Raw genomic sequence first — 16,898 nt, forward strand, 5'->3', positions numbered from 1 at the left:
TTTCTCTTCCTAGCACTTGTTGAGCTCTGATCACAAATCCAGAAGATAAGCAACCATGGAGCACAGCTTAGTAACACTGACATACCTTTATATAAATCATTTGTTATGTCAATTCATCAGCTTCTACTTCAGATGTCTAGCTATATTGTTGAGTTGTTCATACATGCCACAAAACTCGTGTTTTGTGTTCGTGTTTAGATTAAGGTTTTTTTCGTGTTTAGATTAAGTTTATTCCTTTGGATCTCATTGCCCTTTCCAAAGCCATGTCATATTACTATTATGTTCTGACATGTCTTTTTCCCTTTAAGGTGTTTAGTGTCTCACCTGGTAACTGACCACAAATGTGTAACTAAGAGTTTAGCCTGGTGTAATATTTGCCACATCAAAAGCAGTAGAAATAATACCACTTCTGCCTCAGTTTAAGATTTTTGGGTGTGATTCCAGACACACTTTGGATCTAGTAGAATCAATAATAAAGATTTTGCACAGCATTATAAAGAGATAAAGTTCAACATAAATACCATTGTTTGGCTTGTAAAGAAATTCCTCGGAAAAACACAAAAATTTCTTCAACGATCCGGCTCCAAATGACAGCACTCTGTAGAGAACACCACCTTCCCCTCCCTGCTCCAGCATTTTCCAAGGCAACGCTTTTCCTAGGACACTGAGCCCTTCACTAACACTTCTGCTCCACAGAGCTGGCTTAAAGACACAGCAGCAAGCCACCAGTGGTCAGCCCTCTCTGCTACCCTTATCACAAAGATTCTGCTCCCTCCTTTGCCCTGGGCTCTAATGTTTATCTGGTACTGCCCTGGGCAACCTCACAAAGCAGCATACATTTTACCTTCACAGCACTGAGGTGTTTGCATTATAAATTCCATTCCATTTTGAATCATGAAGTTCCAGTAAGACCTGTGCTTGGGAAGCAACGAGATGCATTCAGAAGATCTGCCACCACAAAGCAGTTTGACACTGGAAAGGAAGACAAACAAGCAGTTATCTTCATAGAAAGCCACTGTTGTCTTAACAGCATACGATATCCCATTTCCCATCATATATTGTTTTTTCACTACTTCAGCCTTCAAAAACCCACAACAGAATTTTTATTATAAAAATCCCCCAAAGTATTGTATACAAAAAAAATAGTAATTCTTTTTTTAATCATAGAGTAGCACTAACAGCAAGTGCGATGAATGACTAAGATCTTCATTGCCAAGCACTATAGCTGAAAAGAAACTTCAGCTAGAGAAGCTTGTCAGCTCCTTAGAGCATCACATTGTCACCCTCTGTGGAGGAAAAGAAACACATACTTTTGTGAACACAAATGGGTCCTTTCCCATGGCAATCTCACAACCCCACAAAAGGATATACCTTCTCTGTAATACTTGTTTATGTGAACAGGCGGTCTTGAAGGTGCAGGAAGTATGTTCTTCTAAAGGGTGGTCACAGATGAAAGACCAGGCTGTCAAGAGTCTGAAATACCAGGTTCATTCGCTTAGTTCAAAACCAAAAGTGTTTTTTTGGTTTGTTGTTTTTTTTTAAACTGTCTTTAAAGTCACTTTGCTGTAGGGACAGCAAAGCAAGGTGGTTGCAATTTAAGTCTGAATCAATTTAATTCACTGGCATGACTTCAGATTCTTACTAACATAATCAAAACCACAGTTCTTCACCTTCACAATTTCATCACTTTGAATTTCTCACTGGAATTGGGTTTTACACATTTTGAAGGCTCTTTAGGAAGTAACTCTGCTATGATCTTGCTCATCCTCCCATCAATCAGGTGGCCTGCAGTAAACACTGAACAGGTTTCCTTTCCTGGCTCAGCACACGCTCATCACTGTTTTTCAAAACCAGCCTTGTGCAACCAGTTTTTCCCACATTCAAGGACTGTATGAAGAAATTCCATGAATTATATATACTAGCCCATGATGTTCCCAATTGGATCACCCCTTTTTTTCCTTCCTTACCCTTTGGAAACTCATTACATAGGAATGGTGGCAAATCCTTATTTTCTGCAGATCATCACATGTGGTTTCCTACAGAATAAGCAGTAGTTTAGTCTTCCACCCTTATTTAAGTACTAATTTCCTGCCATGTTTTGCTAGGTTTATCAGGGCTTTATGTATATAAAACTTCATTACTTTGCTCTTTCCTTGTTCTCCATTCACTATGAACATTTCTGAAGAACTAAAATAACCCAAGTTATCCTGCCACAGGGCAAACAAACATGCTGTAAAAAAACCCAAAAAGTTGCTGTTACTCAGAACCCAGTCTCCCCACTTCCTTTGGTATCTTCACAGTTGATTCCCAGAGGGTTGTCAGTATCCCTTAACAAATGTATGATGGTGGACAACGCTCCTGCCAACACATGGAGTTTCAAATCAGGTGGCTACATACACACCAGTTTAGCAAATTAACTATTAGGGCCCCAGATCTTGTACCAACGAAGAAGACCTGCCACTGTGGAAAAATTTAAGAGAGCAGCTGTGCCTTATGCTTAGTAAATCTGAGCGCATCGGAGATTTTGGAGAAAATCATTCCACCTTTCCATCTATATGCTGGTATCTAAATATGTGTATCTCTACAGTGTGAGATAAGGAAAGGACCTCAAAACCAAAAAAGTAGAAGTAAATCAAACCATGCAGTTCAACTCAGATTCCGAACAGAAAAAAGAAAAAGGAACAACTCTGGAAGAAGAAAGGAAATTTCCATCCTACTGCAAACAAACATTCAAAGGTATGGCATGGTGGCAGGCTGAAAGGCAGCTGAGACAAGAATACTTGAAAATCTTATGTGGAAAAATACACATATGTCACTTAGCAAATATGACAGCTGTCCACGTCCCACAGACCAGGTAGCTATGAGGCACCAATTATAAAGAAAAAGGATAACATTACATTGTTTTTTCTCTTATTTCAGCTTAAGTGACATAAAGAAGACGTCCTTCCCGATATCAAGGAAGTTTAATCACCCAGAAGTAGTCACTTTTGAAACACTTTTTCTAAGTTCAATTTTGAGTCATGCATCCTCAAAAAGAAGTCTCATAATGATGAGATTCCTTTCTGATGCACCAATCCGAGATGGACTTGGCAGGTAGGTCACTTTCCCACAGTCAGGTATCCTGATGTAGTAAAAGAAACTATGCAATAAAGTGTTACATTGACTTTTTTTGCTTACATTTTATTGGAATGAAGAAAAATATATGAAATGTTAAGAAAAACTGTGAAAAGCCCTTTAGCAAAACTAATATTTATTTAAAAGAGAAACATATTTAGAATTATATCAAGAATCATACCCCATTCATAGGCCTTTACATCATTTCAGAAAAGACAAATTTCCTCCTATCTCAGTTTTCAAATACAGAATCAGTACATTCAGCTCAATGTAGAAGTCACAGAAGTAAAGAGTGTTTGCCACCCCTTTGTAGTAGGTATCTTCCAACTGCATAATTCTGTACTTTTCTCTGAGCTTTCTGCAAAGTGAGGTGAATTCCATCCCACAGCTTAGCCGCATCTGAAACTCTTATTCATTCACATTCATAAGGTGGGCCTACCTTGGATACTGATGTTTTTTCTAAAAAATATACTTTTCAATTTTTGTTCAAGAAATTCCTTAAACAAAAGTCTGACTGAATTGCAAACCCAGCTATAAGGAAATAACATCCAATTCAGACTCTTCAAAGGAGCCTCCTGTCCTCTTACACAAAAAGTGAAAGGTGAGACTTAAGGCATCGTTAAACTTTCATCAGGTCATCACAATCAAACTGTAGGAAGAAGCAACACATTCCCATGATGTGTCTTTATTAAATATCAAAAAAAGGAACTATTACTTCCTCAAAAACAAATGGTTACCAAAGCAACGTACTCTATGTTGAACTTCTGTGAGACTAAAAGCCGCTATGATCCTTCAAAAGCATAGGAAGGAAATATCACAGAGATCTTTGAAACAATGAAGGGCAAAAATGGAAAGCAGATAATGACTGTCCATTCTTGAAAGTACAAGGGCATCAGCCAGTATCAAGTTGAAAGCAAAAGGCCACATTTCCTCTCTCAGTGCATAATGTCTCTGAAGTTCCCTGCCAGATTATGTAAATTTTAAAAGTTCATGGAGGGAGGTTCAAAAAGCAAGAGACATGAAGGTACACCAGAAATTGGCATTTCCTCAAACACTGCTGCACCTTCGACAAAGAGAGATGATTCTTCAGTGGAGCTCAGAAGATCATTCTCCACATGCTTGAACTGTTTCAACAGACCTTCCTAGTGATTTGGAATCAGCCACTGTAAGATAAAATACTAGGCTAGATAATTCCCTACTCTTCCCCACAGGACAAAGCAACATCCATGTTGTGCTGTACATCCCTTGGATTTTTGCAAAAGCATCTGTTAACTGGAATGAATTTTCAGTGTCACGTGTGCTCCTCCCTTTACAAGAAGGCAGCTGCCAGCTATACTTTTCAGTATTTTCTCTTGAACCACGTGGCTTTCATATGCTGCAGCCTGTCTGTATCCTCAGCTATGGCAGCTGCTCATGTATCAGATGTATTGATGACTTTTTTCAGCTTTCTCCTTTGCAGAGCCAAGTTTAGGGCTTTGAAGAGAGTGTCCTTGCTATTCAGAACATTGTAGCGATTCACCTCCACTAGCCTGCTGAAATCATATGGCTCAAAGGTGAAATTTACTGTACGGTAAGGAGAATCTTTTGCCTCAATGACAAAGTCACCAAAGGATTTCTCTTCTTCTGACTCACGTTTAATTCCTGCAGCAAGACAAAACCAAAACAAAATAACAATTAAAAAACCCAGCTTTTAGTTGGATTCTGCAAGGAGGATATCACAGATAACTGCGTTGAACCTCAACTTTTTCCCCACAGCTCATCCTCAGAGATTTCAGCTCAGGGTCCAAAATGCTTGGAAGCTGAATGTAAAGTATTATTATGCTTTCTGCTTCCAGTATACTCCAAAATACAGGACAAAAATACATCTTCATTGTGATAAATTCTTTATTGCATCCATGTCATGTGCAAAATAGGAAACAGCTCAATTCTTCCTGGAAGTGTTGTTCTACACTAAAAGACACTAACACCCTGAGAATTTAACTGACCTTGGAAGTTTAGCTCCGTTAAAATGTGGTAAACTCATGTTTTTAGCACTAACATTTAATTACCAGTCTTAGAAGATGAGTAATTGCCAAAAACACTTTCATTTATTGCTATCATAGAAATAGTAGTCTTGAGTCATATTCAACTCCCAACACTTTGAAACTCCCCATCAAGGAAATGTAGCCAGGGCTTGGCAATCTTCATAGCATTAATACAGATTAACAGAGTGCCTGACATCTCCCTTGGCTTGCATCAGTCCTGCGCATTCTAATGCATTCCAAGGGTTTTATTCAGGATGCTGTTTTCTCCCAGCACAGAAGAAACAGGAAATTGAATTTTGCCTGCTTTTTCTTAAAGGTATAACTGTGTTTCATCTCAGTGCTCTTTCTTGAGAGACTAAGGCGGGTCTTATATATTAATGACATTAAATGAAGCAAGGATTGTTTATCACTTCACTTTACACTATAAGGGCACAGGCTACTTAGCATTGATTTACATGATCTGACATACAGATTGGTCTGCAACACTTTGCTACTTAATGGTTTATATATCTCCAATAAACAAATTAACTTATTTAATCTGATTTATAGTGCTTTTCTATATATTCAGAGAAACTAGAAGTAACAAAATCAGGTATCAGGGCAGAAAGGTTCAGAAAGCAGCAAAAACATTGCCTATTTTTCAGTCTTCCAACCTTTAGATTATTTTAATCATCAGCCTCTCTTCCTACTCTCACTTCCAAAAAAACTACTGGAAACTGATTCCACCTGAAATAAAAGTAACAATTTACTAATTACAGGGTAATACTAAGAGGAATTAAAGGAGGGAAAAAGAATCCGCTGAATTTTCCCTATCAACACACACAAAGGATTGTAAAAATAGCTCTTCAAGATACAGCTCCCTTACCTGGAGCTTTGTATTTCTGGAAGGTGTCATTCACCAAAGGGAAATGGAGCACAATTGGAGCCTTTGGATTATCATAATCCACAAACATGTAACACTCTTTTGGCTTCTTTTCATCTTCCTCACTCAGTTTGATTTTTGGGAAAGGAATCTCCCGCTCCTCACAGTATTTCTGAGTCAGTTCTAAAACCTGTTGTCAAAGAACAAATATAATTTCAGTGGGATATGAGTAACACCTCTAAGATCATCTAAATACTACACTCAAAGGGAGAAAGACTTTCACACACAAAAAAAGCGACAAACGAGCAGAAACAACTCCTCTGGCTGGTGATACAGAAGAACAATGAAGAGCAGAACTGACAAGGGCTACTAAAAATGAACAGATTGCAGCTAAAGCTTTTTATGTTTTGTTACTCTAAATATATTCACCTTGACTTTTCTGCACATAAAAAAAATACTCGTGCAGACAGGAATAACTTGGATGTGGAAAATCACCAATAGCCACTTTTCCATTAGAAGCATACATGTAAGTAATACGGACCATACTAGCCAAGCAAATGCTCGTATTTTAGGCAACAATTTATTTAGGGTTCTGACAAGTTTTAAATCTTACTACAGTTGTCACTTTCCATCTCCTCATGACATTCCCAGTACAAGTATGGGACAATAACATTTGAGAGAGGTAAGGATTTATTTTCATGTACTCTTTCCTTAGTGTTTGTATTCAAGATTAACTGATCTGCTGCCATCATCAATATCATTCTGTGCTTTTATTTTCATGTAAGAATGCTCAGCTACGTCTCTCACCTCAAAGGGTTCTTCCCAGGAATAATTGAATGACAAGATAACATCCACATCTCTCTCTGGCTGAAGTACCAAAGGAAAGGCAGAGTTGATAGAAAAGCCACCATCCACTAAATACAAGCTCTCTTCCATGGGGGTCAGCTGGTTGGGAAATGCATCCAGATGAGTGCCTAGAAGACACTCCAAGTAACATAAGTAACTATAATGATTCATTACACATCTCCCAGTACAAGCAACAAGGGGTAATTTCCCTGACTTCAGTGCAACAAAGTGAAGTTTACTTACATTTCATAACATTGACCGTTAGAGAATATTAACTCACTATTTTATATCCCTCATACATACAGACTCATTTACCTCTCCAAGCCACAAATTTCTTGATGTTAACATAGTCTTTATGAAGATACAATCCATGCATGAAGTTGAAGGTTTCTCCGCACGTGACCCGGGACTTGAAGAAATCCTGAAATATTTGTAACAAGGGCCCCCCAGGTATAACCAAGCGTGTCTTGAGTCGTGTTGGATCTCGGAAATGGAATCTTCGGCCGTCATCTGCAGAAGCCGTAGGAGGATGCAAAATACATAGAAAGTGCTTGTCCAGCTCCAACATTTCAGTCCAACTTTTTTCTACAGTATTTAGCCAGCTATCTTAAGGCTGAATTTGTCCTCTAACAAAAAAGGTATTGTATTGAAATTTAAATGAGCTGCATATTCTATAGCTGGATACCTCACATGTCCATACTCATTTCAAACTCTCACAAAGAAACCCTTGTTACCAAGTGACAACTTCTGCCTCATAAGACAAGAGTCATATACGCACAGGGGGAGAACTAGGGCTGCAAAACAGAAAAAAAAAAATGCCTTCCCCTAGTAGTTACTATGAGGCTACAACTATGCATCTAAGCAACTGTCAGCCTTTGATACACTTCCTCTTAACTCCTAGGAAGACACTGCACAAATGGACAACTGCATAAAAACATAACCAGCTTATCCAAGAATACGAAAATCAGGCCAAGCTAGGAACTGAAAAACTATTTCCCACCTCCTGCTTAGCAATCCGGCTTCTATTCTTTCTCCTCTCATGATTAAAACTCCTGCTCTGCAATGTGTGTTTAAGACAGCTCCCAGAACTAGCCCAATTTTATAGTCTAAGTAAAATACAAAATTTAAAAAGAGAAGGAAGAGAAAGCATACCAAAAAATTATAATTACCCTTTTCACTATATGTGTGATGGAAGGGAACAGTACACAATACAAGAGAAATCTGTACAAATCCACCCTTTAATATTGAAAACTACACATGGCTCATTTTTGATTAATATTATTTGTATTGTCATCTAAAAACATGGAATTAAAAAAAAAATCCTATTAATTTAATGTATGCTCTTACCTACAACTTTGATAACATCTTTGAAAGAGTCTAGAAAGCCCAGTCCTATACCAACTACCTTCAGGCAGATATCATCCAAGCTTGCAGCAAAGGCACTGCCCCACATTCCTGCAAGAGAAATGTGGAAGAATTTAATACTCAAAAGGCTTTTTACAGTGTAACCAAAAGGCCTATAATTCAACTGCCATTTGTCACAGAAATGGCTGTCACTTATCCTCTACTATCCTAACAGGTGATGTTTGAGTTTAAATCCTTGAGTTAATCACATGACAAATTCTGATGTAATAATATGATGCAGAAATTTCTCCAAGATTAAAGCTCTTATATCAGCAAAGGAAGGATAGCAAGAGAATAAGAAGACCTAAAGCAGAAGTTTTTGACAGGCAGCTCATAATAGAGTCTTCTTTCCAACTCAGGACATCAAACTATGAAACTATGAACCTAAATCTTTGGAAAAGGATTTCACATTTTTCCCTTCTTCAAGTTCTTTAGTAAGGGACAAAAAGGCATGAGTTTAAGTTGATGAGCCCCAAAAGCAGCACAGCTGCTTTCCATCTCCCCATCTTATTCATTACTGTAAGATTATACCTTGTAGAAAACAAATCCTAGGCTCAGGACGTTTCTGGACCAGTCGTCCCATGAAGAACTCGCTGTCAAAGTCTTCTGTTCGGACAAAAGCTCCGTATTTGCGAAACCCAACTTCATAAGGAGTGAACTCACACCACTCTGAGAACAAGCCAACAGGATACTTACTCATCTCAGAGTAAACAGGTGAAAATACTCATTTGATTTCTGTTCATGCAAGGGAGACAGAAGTGAGTGTCCCTCCACTTCTTTAGCCATCACTATGGATCTCCCTGCCACTCTTCTCAGTGAGCTTCTATCATACACATCATTGAAAACTCTTGTATGGGCTTTCATTGACTAAGTACAACCTCCTTTCTCCCTGTCTTTTGGGAGGACAAATATTCCATCTGCAGAAATAATCTGCCTATTTTACTTTCACTTTAACCATTCTGGAAGTTACTTCACTTGTCTCAGTCTTTCTTCACATTACTTATCATCTCTAAGGAATTATTACAGTTCTAATTGAAAACTCGGTTTTTGCACTGTGTGAGAATTCATTGTCTGCTTATCAAAGTGTCCCCTTACGGTTGCAAGATTTCACAAATATTACAAATCAAATTCATTGTCATGCCCTCACAGTCCTCCAGAACAAAACAAACAAGGAAGTCTCATAGTGATACACAGATGGACACCAGTGTTTGTGTTCCTGTCTCACTGTATCAATCCTCACTTGTTGCATCATATTTAAAGTTTCAAGCGACCTGGAATAGGACTAGGCTTTCATTTTCTACAGTAATTGTGTAAGCAGCAAGAAGCCAGGCTGCTAAATAGCACAGTTCTGATGATGCATGCTGCAAGGTTGCCAATCCATCCTTTTACATTAATCCTACACAAATTAGCTGTGACTATAAAAGAAAGTAGGTCACCTAATTACCAAGGACTTCAGTTCCCATTTCAGACACAGACTTGTGTATTATAAGAATCTTCCCTCTCAGCTCCTGAAAATTTCAGGCATTTAAAGTAAAACATGTGAAGCAGTCAGCAGAGTTCAATCTCATGTCTTTGTTCTAGCCATGACAGTGACATTTGTGATCAGGATGGTAACTCTCTACCAATCAGTATCCTATTGCCTTTTGCAATACTAACTTGCTTGAGCCACATTTTCTGTGGTGAGCTACTCATTACCCAAGGAACTGGATAAGATGAAATGACGTTACGGTTTTTAGCAAATTAAAACAGATGTGCCACATTCATACCTGCAAAGTCACCACTGCTAATATTTGGTCTCACATTGACAGCTGCATAGATCGGATAGGGGTTCTGGGCCCATTTCACTGCTTCTTGCTGATCAGACAGCTTTGATGGATCTTCCTGGTGACAAGCAAGGAAGGAGAAGCACACCTTAGTCAGGTAAGTTCTGTACCCCATACTCTGATAATTTGAACCTGTTGCTTGGCATTTCTGACTAGCAATACTACTAATTAAAAGTGCCTTTTCCTCCCTCTGTCCATGCATATGGTTAGTTTTTGCCACAGTATTACTGCAGTGGCATATTTAGAACATCTGGTGTTTATTAATAAACTAGTCACCCCTCTGATTTCCGATTTCAATTGGCATAGCAAATACTGCACAGTAACTCCTTTTTGCAAAACTCTCAGGCTTAGCTTGCCCAATACAAAAGCTATTAACTTAGTAACAGTCATTCCAAATAAACACCACATTTTTCTATTGCATGAACCTACGTAACTTCAAATTTCTTTATTAAAGAAGGGTGCTGGGAAAACCAAGGCAGAAAGATACAAGAACTCTCTGTTTATTCCACAACACCATTCCTGAACAGCTCCCAAAGTTAGAGGGGTAAATCATTTCTTGACACATAAACCATGGGTGGGAAGAGCTCCCCCCTGGGAAATAAGGAGCAGTACACATCCAAATGTGAACTCTAACCTTCTTTTGTAGGAAGTATTCCACAATAAGGCCCCACAAATCTGTAAAGGAAACTTTCCGTCCACTAATCTCCATCGCATTCAGCTCCTGGAAATAGTATTTCAGTCGTTCTGGGGAAAATGCCCCTGCTTTGCTGCTGGACACAATATCCTGAGCTTTTCTGATTGCATCTTGAAGGTCCTTCTGTGACCAGTCGAGGTCTTGATACAATGTTGATAAACACCTAAAAATGCTTATATTAATCTCATCAACAATAAAGATCCTCATGCAAACAATAATTTTAGCTAGCTGTAACTTGTGCTGTAGCACTTAACTAAGTCAAGCTAAAAGATAAAATAATTGTGAACTAAAAATAGACTATAATAATGGATCTCTCAACTCTAAAATGTGCTGAAAACCCTGAAACCCACAGGAAAACTCCATCCTGAGTGCTATCCTACCTTTCAAGAATATTCCAACCAGTTCATAAATATGAGATAACTCCAGGCCACAACAACCCTGAGAGACTGGCTGGCAGTGAGGGCGCTACTGCATACAGCAACAGAGGCCACAGCCTTCATCAGGACACAAGTCTGATTAAAGGGGAAACTAGGTTGGACTATTGGCTATCTGCATGAACAGATGCCTACTTTTGTTTGGAAGTCCCTCTCTGAATCAAGGTTAGTGGATGATTATTAGGTATTAGGGAATTTGACACACAAAGCTCTGGAAGGGAGGATTATACTGTCAGGTTGCACAACTCCTCAAGAGAAAGAATTTCACAAGAAATTATGTACTTATGAGGGATTAACTCACTACAAACTTCAAGAGCTGAGCTGCTGAAACATTGCAGCCACGTCTAATATTTCAGCACACGGCTCCAGTCCACCAAAGAGCAAGCCAGTGCTAATCCTCTATTCAGCTGCACACATCATTTTGGAAGGTGGTGACACGGTGGTACATGTGGACACCTTCAGTGACTTGCACCACACACCACCTCAGTTATATTCCTGGCAAGAGGAAGGAAACAGGGAATGTTTCTGAAGTCAGGGCTCTTGAGGGAACACACCGCTGTTTTATTCATACAATATATTCTAATAGCCACCTGCCAAGCTTGCAAAAGCAGCAGATTCATCTATAAATTTAACCAGTAGATGTATGGGTTGGAAGCGATGATGGATCTCTTAGACTCTTCAGGATCCCCATCAGAACTCAAGGGTGAAAACCAGTATTTTTATTTTGCTTCAACACTACCATATTCACCTTTAAGTTTCTGTAATCAACACTGCCTGCAACTTACCAAGTAGAGCCAGAAATCCCACACAGATACATTGCAGCATCCAAAAGGCCCAGCTGCTGAAGCCCAGCAAGACTGCCATAGAAAGATGTCAGTGCTCTCATCCCACCTCCAGACCCCAGCACCGCTACGACTGGAACCTGCAGAGGAAACTCAGGAGTTACAGTCATAGATTTTTGAATTTCCCATAAATTACATAACTAATCCCATTTAAGTCTCATTCTTATTAAAAATAAGATAAAATCTCTATTTACATTTCATGTAACTTCAGGTTTGATTTCCAACAGAACTCTTTTCTCTACTTTGCAATTGAAATCTATTTTTTGCTATAAAACATCACAGTGTCATCTTAGGGACAACCTCTTTTCACTTGTGCCCTGTGATAGGATGAGGGGCAATGGATTCCATCTCAAGCACAGGAAGTTCCACCTCGACATGAGGAAGAACTTCTTTACTGTGAGGGTTACAGAGGACTGGAACTGGCTCCCCAGAGAGATTGTGGAGTCTCCTTCTCTGGAGACTTTCAAGACTCACCTGGATGCCTTTCTGAGTGATCTGCCCTAGTTTTTTTTGGTCTTTTGGGGTTAGACACGATTTTCAGAGGTCCCTTCCAACCCCTAATATTCTGCAACTTACTGAAAATTATTATGCATATTATCACACATTTATTTGCATGCCACACAATATACACATAGGAACAGAAAGACCAATCATTCTTATCACCCAAAGATCACCGAGCAAGGTACCAGGCTATCTAGATATAAGAGGGAGTTTCACTTTTATATATATACACACACAGACACACAAACACTCTAACAGTCTTCCTAATCAGCAATTAGGAAGCTGTTCTTGTGGTCTGAGCTTCAATTTAAACATTCTGAAATAGCCCTTCCTATCACAATTCAGAGCTCAAAGCCCAAGATACAAGAGTTTAAACAAAGTACGTACATACGTTGTGAAATTTCAACTCTTCTGTTCCGTAACACACACATCCCTCAAAATTTTAGAAATAACATTTGAGACTTCAGAACTGAAAAGTCACAGCTATCACACCATGGTGAATGCAAACAGCATTATAGGAAACTAGTCCTACAATGCCTAATTATCAACCAAGCACAAAGGATTTTATGAATTTCACTGCAGCACTATGTTCAATACCTCGTCTTTTGGAGGGGACTGTTTTAAGTGAAGAGCCTTCCTCAGGGCCTCAGAAACTATTTTCTTCCTTTTGTCCAAAAATTCTCTTTCTTCTTTACAGAGGTCAAAGCCCAGACGTATATCAAGATCCCAAGAGCTGAAATGGAAATTCAGACCAAAAAAACCAACAAAATTTTGGAGGCTTTGTAATTACCAGGGAAGAGTGATTTCTGTGAACACCCAATATACGTGCTGATGTGAATCACTGAATCAAGCTCTTTAATGAAGTTTTAGCATATGCCTATACACCACCTATTTTGTAATAAAAGCTTTTGGAATTAAAAATGAAATTTCTCCCTGTTGCATTCTCCCTTAATGCCTAAATACAAAGCTCATGCCAAATAATATTTAAATTACACTTCAGGTACTTCACAAAAGAAGAAAAGGTTCTCGGTAGGTGAAGAAGATTGAATGAGGAGCAACTGAAATCAGTGTATTGACAAGGACGGAGAAATGTGAGGAAGAGCAATTTCAAATCACAACTTAACTTAAGAGGCAAAAGGTGACAATGAAATATGAATAACCTTGCTATGAGTTTGTAAAAGGGGAAGCAGCACCCTCAGTTATTGACTATATACCAAATGACCCTATCAACTTACTAGCCAATTGCTCAGTTTTGTGCGTTATTTCCTTATCACTCCTTTCTTGCACTCTTCCTCTATTCTATAGTTCCAGCTCTTCACACACAGACATGTCCTTTCCTATTTGTCAGTACAGCACCACACACGCTCTGGGAAACACCCGTACCTAAACAAAGCTAGTTAATATTTACAACATCAAGTATTTCACATTTAAGTGAAAGACAAAATTTGTTCAGATTTCAGCAGGACCCCCACCAATCCAATAGATAGTATCTGCTAAATGAAGAGTCACAGCCATAAGTATAAAAAAAAATAACCAAAGATAAAAAATAACCACTGGTATTATTCCTTAATCTATCCCAAGAGATCAAGGAAGACAACAGCCCTCCCCAGAAGAACAGGAAGAGTCACTCAGCTTCTTCACTATGAGAAAAGCCTTTCCTGATTTTTAGAGATCTTTGACATTCACACTCACCGCTCTTCAGTTTTCAAACTCATATCCAAACTTTGTCCCTGTGAAAAGAGGGATTGATAGTAAGTACACAGGTGGAACTAACTAAAAGTTATGACATCCATGGAATCACTAGACACTAACCAGAACAGCACTCTCACCCACAGAACTACATTTCTAGAACTCCTTTTCCTTTCATTTATTTCAGACATTTTCAATAGTCTCCTCAGAAAGTAAACACATACTCAGTGAGCAGGGTGAACAAAAGTATTTTTTCCACATGCTTCTTGCTTTTCTCCTCCTCTGGTATTTTTCTTTTACACCCTAACAGACTTTTTGCTTTGGGAAGTGACGAACTTTATACTTACTTTGCAAGAACCAACAACTAAAACATGTTTAGAAGACCACACTCAGTAATCTCGGTCTTTCATTCTAGATATCCAAGAAAACAAGACTCCTAAAAAACATATGCAGCTTAACTTTCCAAATGCCTGTAGGCAATGGGGGAAAAAGTTATGCCAAGCATGTTAAAACAAGTGCAAAATGTTGACATTACCTCTCCTAGAGAAACAATTCTATCGACTCTTTGTCCAATAGGAAGGGAATTAACTGGTATAGTCCTCAGTCCCAGAACTGTAGTATGCTTTTCAATATCAGGGTTCACACCATCCTGATAAAAACCAAAATGTTATTTGATCTCTCCAGAAAAAAGTTAAAAATTTGACTTTCATATGTCAAAACAGCAAACAATCCTTAAGATCATTGTAACTAAATCTTTACCAAAAGTCTAAGGCAAGGTAACTATCTGCATTCATTCTGCCCAACTGCTTATGGGGATAAATAATACCACAGAATAGTTTCCTTGCTCTCACTTTTGGTATCTGGCCATAGTGGGAGTAGTCATCACAATGAATATTCAGTCATTTCCAGGGGATACACACACTGCACAGGTACCTGTAGAAACTGTGAAGTGATAGACAAAACTAAATATACCTTTGAAAGTGGCACATTTCACAACTTTCTAAAAGAAAAACTTGCTATAGAGTATTTCAACAGCTGAAAGCAAATATATCTTCGTGTAGTAAAAGTGCAGATTTGGATATTTTTTTTAATCAGCAAGTCTGAACAGATTTTAAAGTGGTTTGGAGGGTATAATTCTAAGACAAGTTCACCTCCTTACCCCTTGTCATAGAGCCAATGAAAAGGCTGACATTTTTACTAAATTTTTTTAAATGAAAAATAGGTGTCTAGCCTAGAAAGTTTTGATCTGAGCAGTTACAACATTACAGAGTTAAGTCTGATCAAAAAGGTGTATTTGGAAGTGATAAGAAACCTTTGTAACAGATGGTCCCTAGCACCACATACATAAGAGTACTCCAGAAGAAACTTGCTTCCAACATATATGAATAATATATCTGAATAATATGCCCAAAACTGACCTCCCTGAACATCTGAAGACAACCCTGGCCTCCTCCTTATGAAATTAAGACTGTTCAATTTTATATTTAAGAACCAAAGGCACTGGTTTCAGAGTGGATTTATTCAAAACTGTGCCTTAAACTTTGTAGCAGTCAGTGCTGATACCTACCTGTAGGACAGATATAGTTTGTTCCAGCTCCACTTGCAGTTCTGGACACATTTCTTTATCCATATGAAAGACAAATGAGGTTCCATAATCCTTCTCATTATCTGATCTCCAAGGAATACACAACTGCTTCTGATATGCCCCTGGAACAGACAGCTTGACCTCAAAGCTCCCTGTGTATTAGAATAAGAAGTTTAGACCACATGAGGCATTTAAGTGTCAAATATCAGATACTTGGTAAGTGTAGCTAAGACTATCAAGACACAAGTAAAAATTCACAGTGGAAGTGACCCACTCCCATTTTGTATTAAAAATAAAGGCAAAATTAACTGAACAAATCAATAAATAGAAAAGTACTATACAGACAGAGAATTAAGTCTCCCCTCTCTTGCAAGGAATAAGCATGCTGAAAAGTAGATCTGACTTAAACTCTTCTACCTTGCTGTTTCTCTTCTGTATTTTCCTCTTTGTTGACCGTGCCTTGCAGAGACAAGCAAGGATGAACCTGTGAAAAGAAGAAACGAGGTCTGAGTATGAGATACGATCTCACTTTGTGGAAGCTTAATCCACCTACTACAGTAGGTGTAGGTTTAGAGATGCAAGCTGTAAAAACAACACTAAGGATTATTTTGATCTTTCAATAAAGGGCAAGTTTTGTTTCAGTAGGACGGGATAATTTGCTTTTATTTCAAAACAAAACCTACCCTTCCTATTCCAGTGTTTTTCCACAGAATCACAGAATTTTCAGAGTTGGAAGTGACCTCTAGAGATCATCCAGTCCAACTCCCCCACGAAAGCAGGATCCTCTAGAGCACATTGCTCAGGACTGCATCCAGGTGGGTCTTGAACATCTCCAGAGAAGGAGACTCCACAACCTTCCTGGGCAGCCTGTTCCAGTACTCCAACACCCTCACTGTAAAGAAGTTTTTCCTTATATTTACGTGGAATTTCCTGTCTTCCAGCTTGTGCTCCTTGCCCCTCATCCTGTCACTGGGAACTACTGAAAAGAGTCTGGCTCCATCCTCCTTGCACCCACCCTTTAGATACTTACAGGTATTAATAAGGTCTCCCCTCAGCCTTCTCTTCTCCAAGCTAAAGAGT

The 16,898-nt window shown here is 38.7% G+C and overlaps 1 protein-coding gene across 7 annotated transcripts in view; it reads right to left on the minus strand.

Annotated features, from left to right (window-relative positions):
- Positions 1-3,154: 3,154 nt before the first annotated feature.
- Positions 3,155-16,898, minus strand: part of PLA2G4F (phospholipase A2 group IVF) — a 28,684-nt gene continuing 14,940 nt past the window's right edge. For 3 of the 7 annotated variants that reach the window (XM_051620359.1, XM_051620356.1, XM_051620355.1), the window contains 14 exons: positions 16,236-16,302; positions 15,801-15,970; positions 14,769-14,882; positions 14,237-14,274; positions 13,142-13,277; positions 11,987-12,123; positions 10,708-10,930; positions 10,017-10,131; positions 8,782-8,919; positions 8,194-8,301; positions 7,162-7,356; positions 6,808-6,974; positions 6,004-6,190; positions 3,155-4,755 (listed from right to left, as the gene is read on the minus strand). In XM_051620359.1, coding sequence (XP_051476319.1) covers positions 4,526-4,755; positions 6,004-6,190; positions 6,808-6,974; positions 7,162-7,356; positions 8,194-8,301; positions 8,782-8,919; positions 10,017-10,131; positions 10,708-10,930; positions 11,987-12,123; positions 13,142-13,277; positions 14,237-14,274; positions 14,769-14,882; positions 15,801-15,970; positions 16,236-16,302 — 2,025 coding nt within the window. In that variant the 3' untranslated portion in view covers positions 3,155-4,525. Of the gene's footprint in view, positions 4,756-6,003; positions 6,191-6,807; positions 6,985-7,161; positions 7,357-8,193; positions 8,302-8,781; positions 8,920-10,016; positions 10,132-10,707; positions 10,931-11,986; positions 12,124-13,141; positions 13,278-14,236; positions 14,275-14,768; positions 14,883-15,800; positions 15,971-16,235; positions 16,303-16,898 lie in introns of those variants that run through there. The other 4 variants (XM_051620357.1, XM_051620362.1, XM_051620361.1 and 1 more) reach the window with 4 other exon arrangements.

This window comes from Apus apus, chromosome 5, assembly GCF_020740795.1.
Source record: "Apus apus isolate bApuApu2 chromosome 5, bApuApu2.pri.cur, whole genome shotgun sequence".
In the NCBI taxonomy this organism is placed as follows: Eukaryota; Metazoa; Chordata; class Aves; order Apodiformes; family Apodidae; genus Apus; species Apus apus.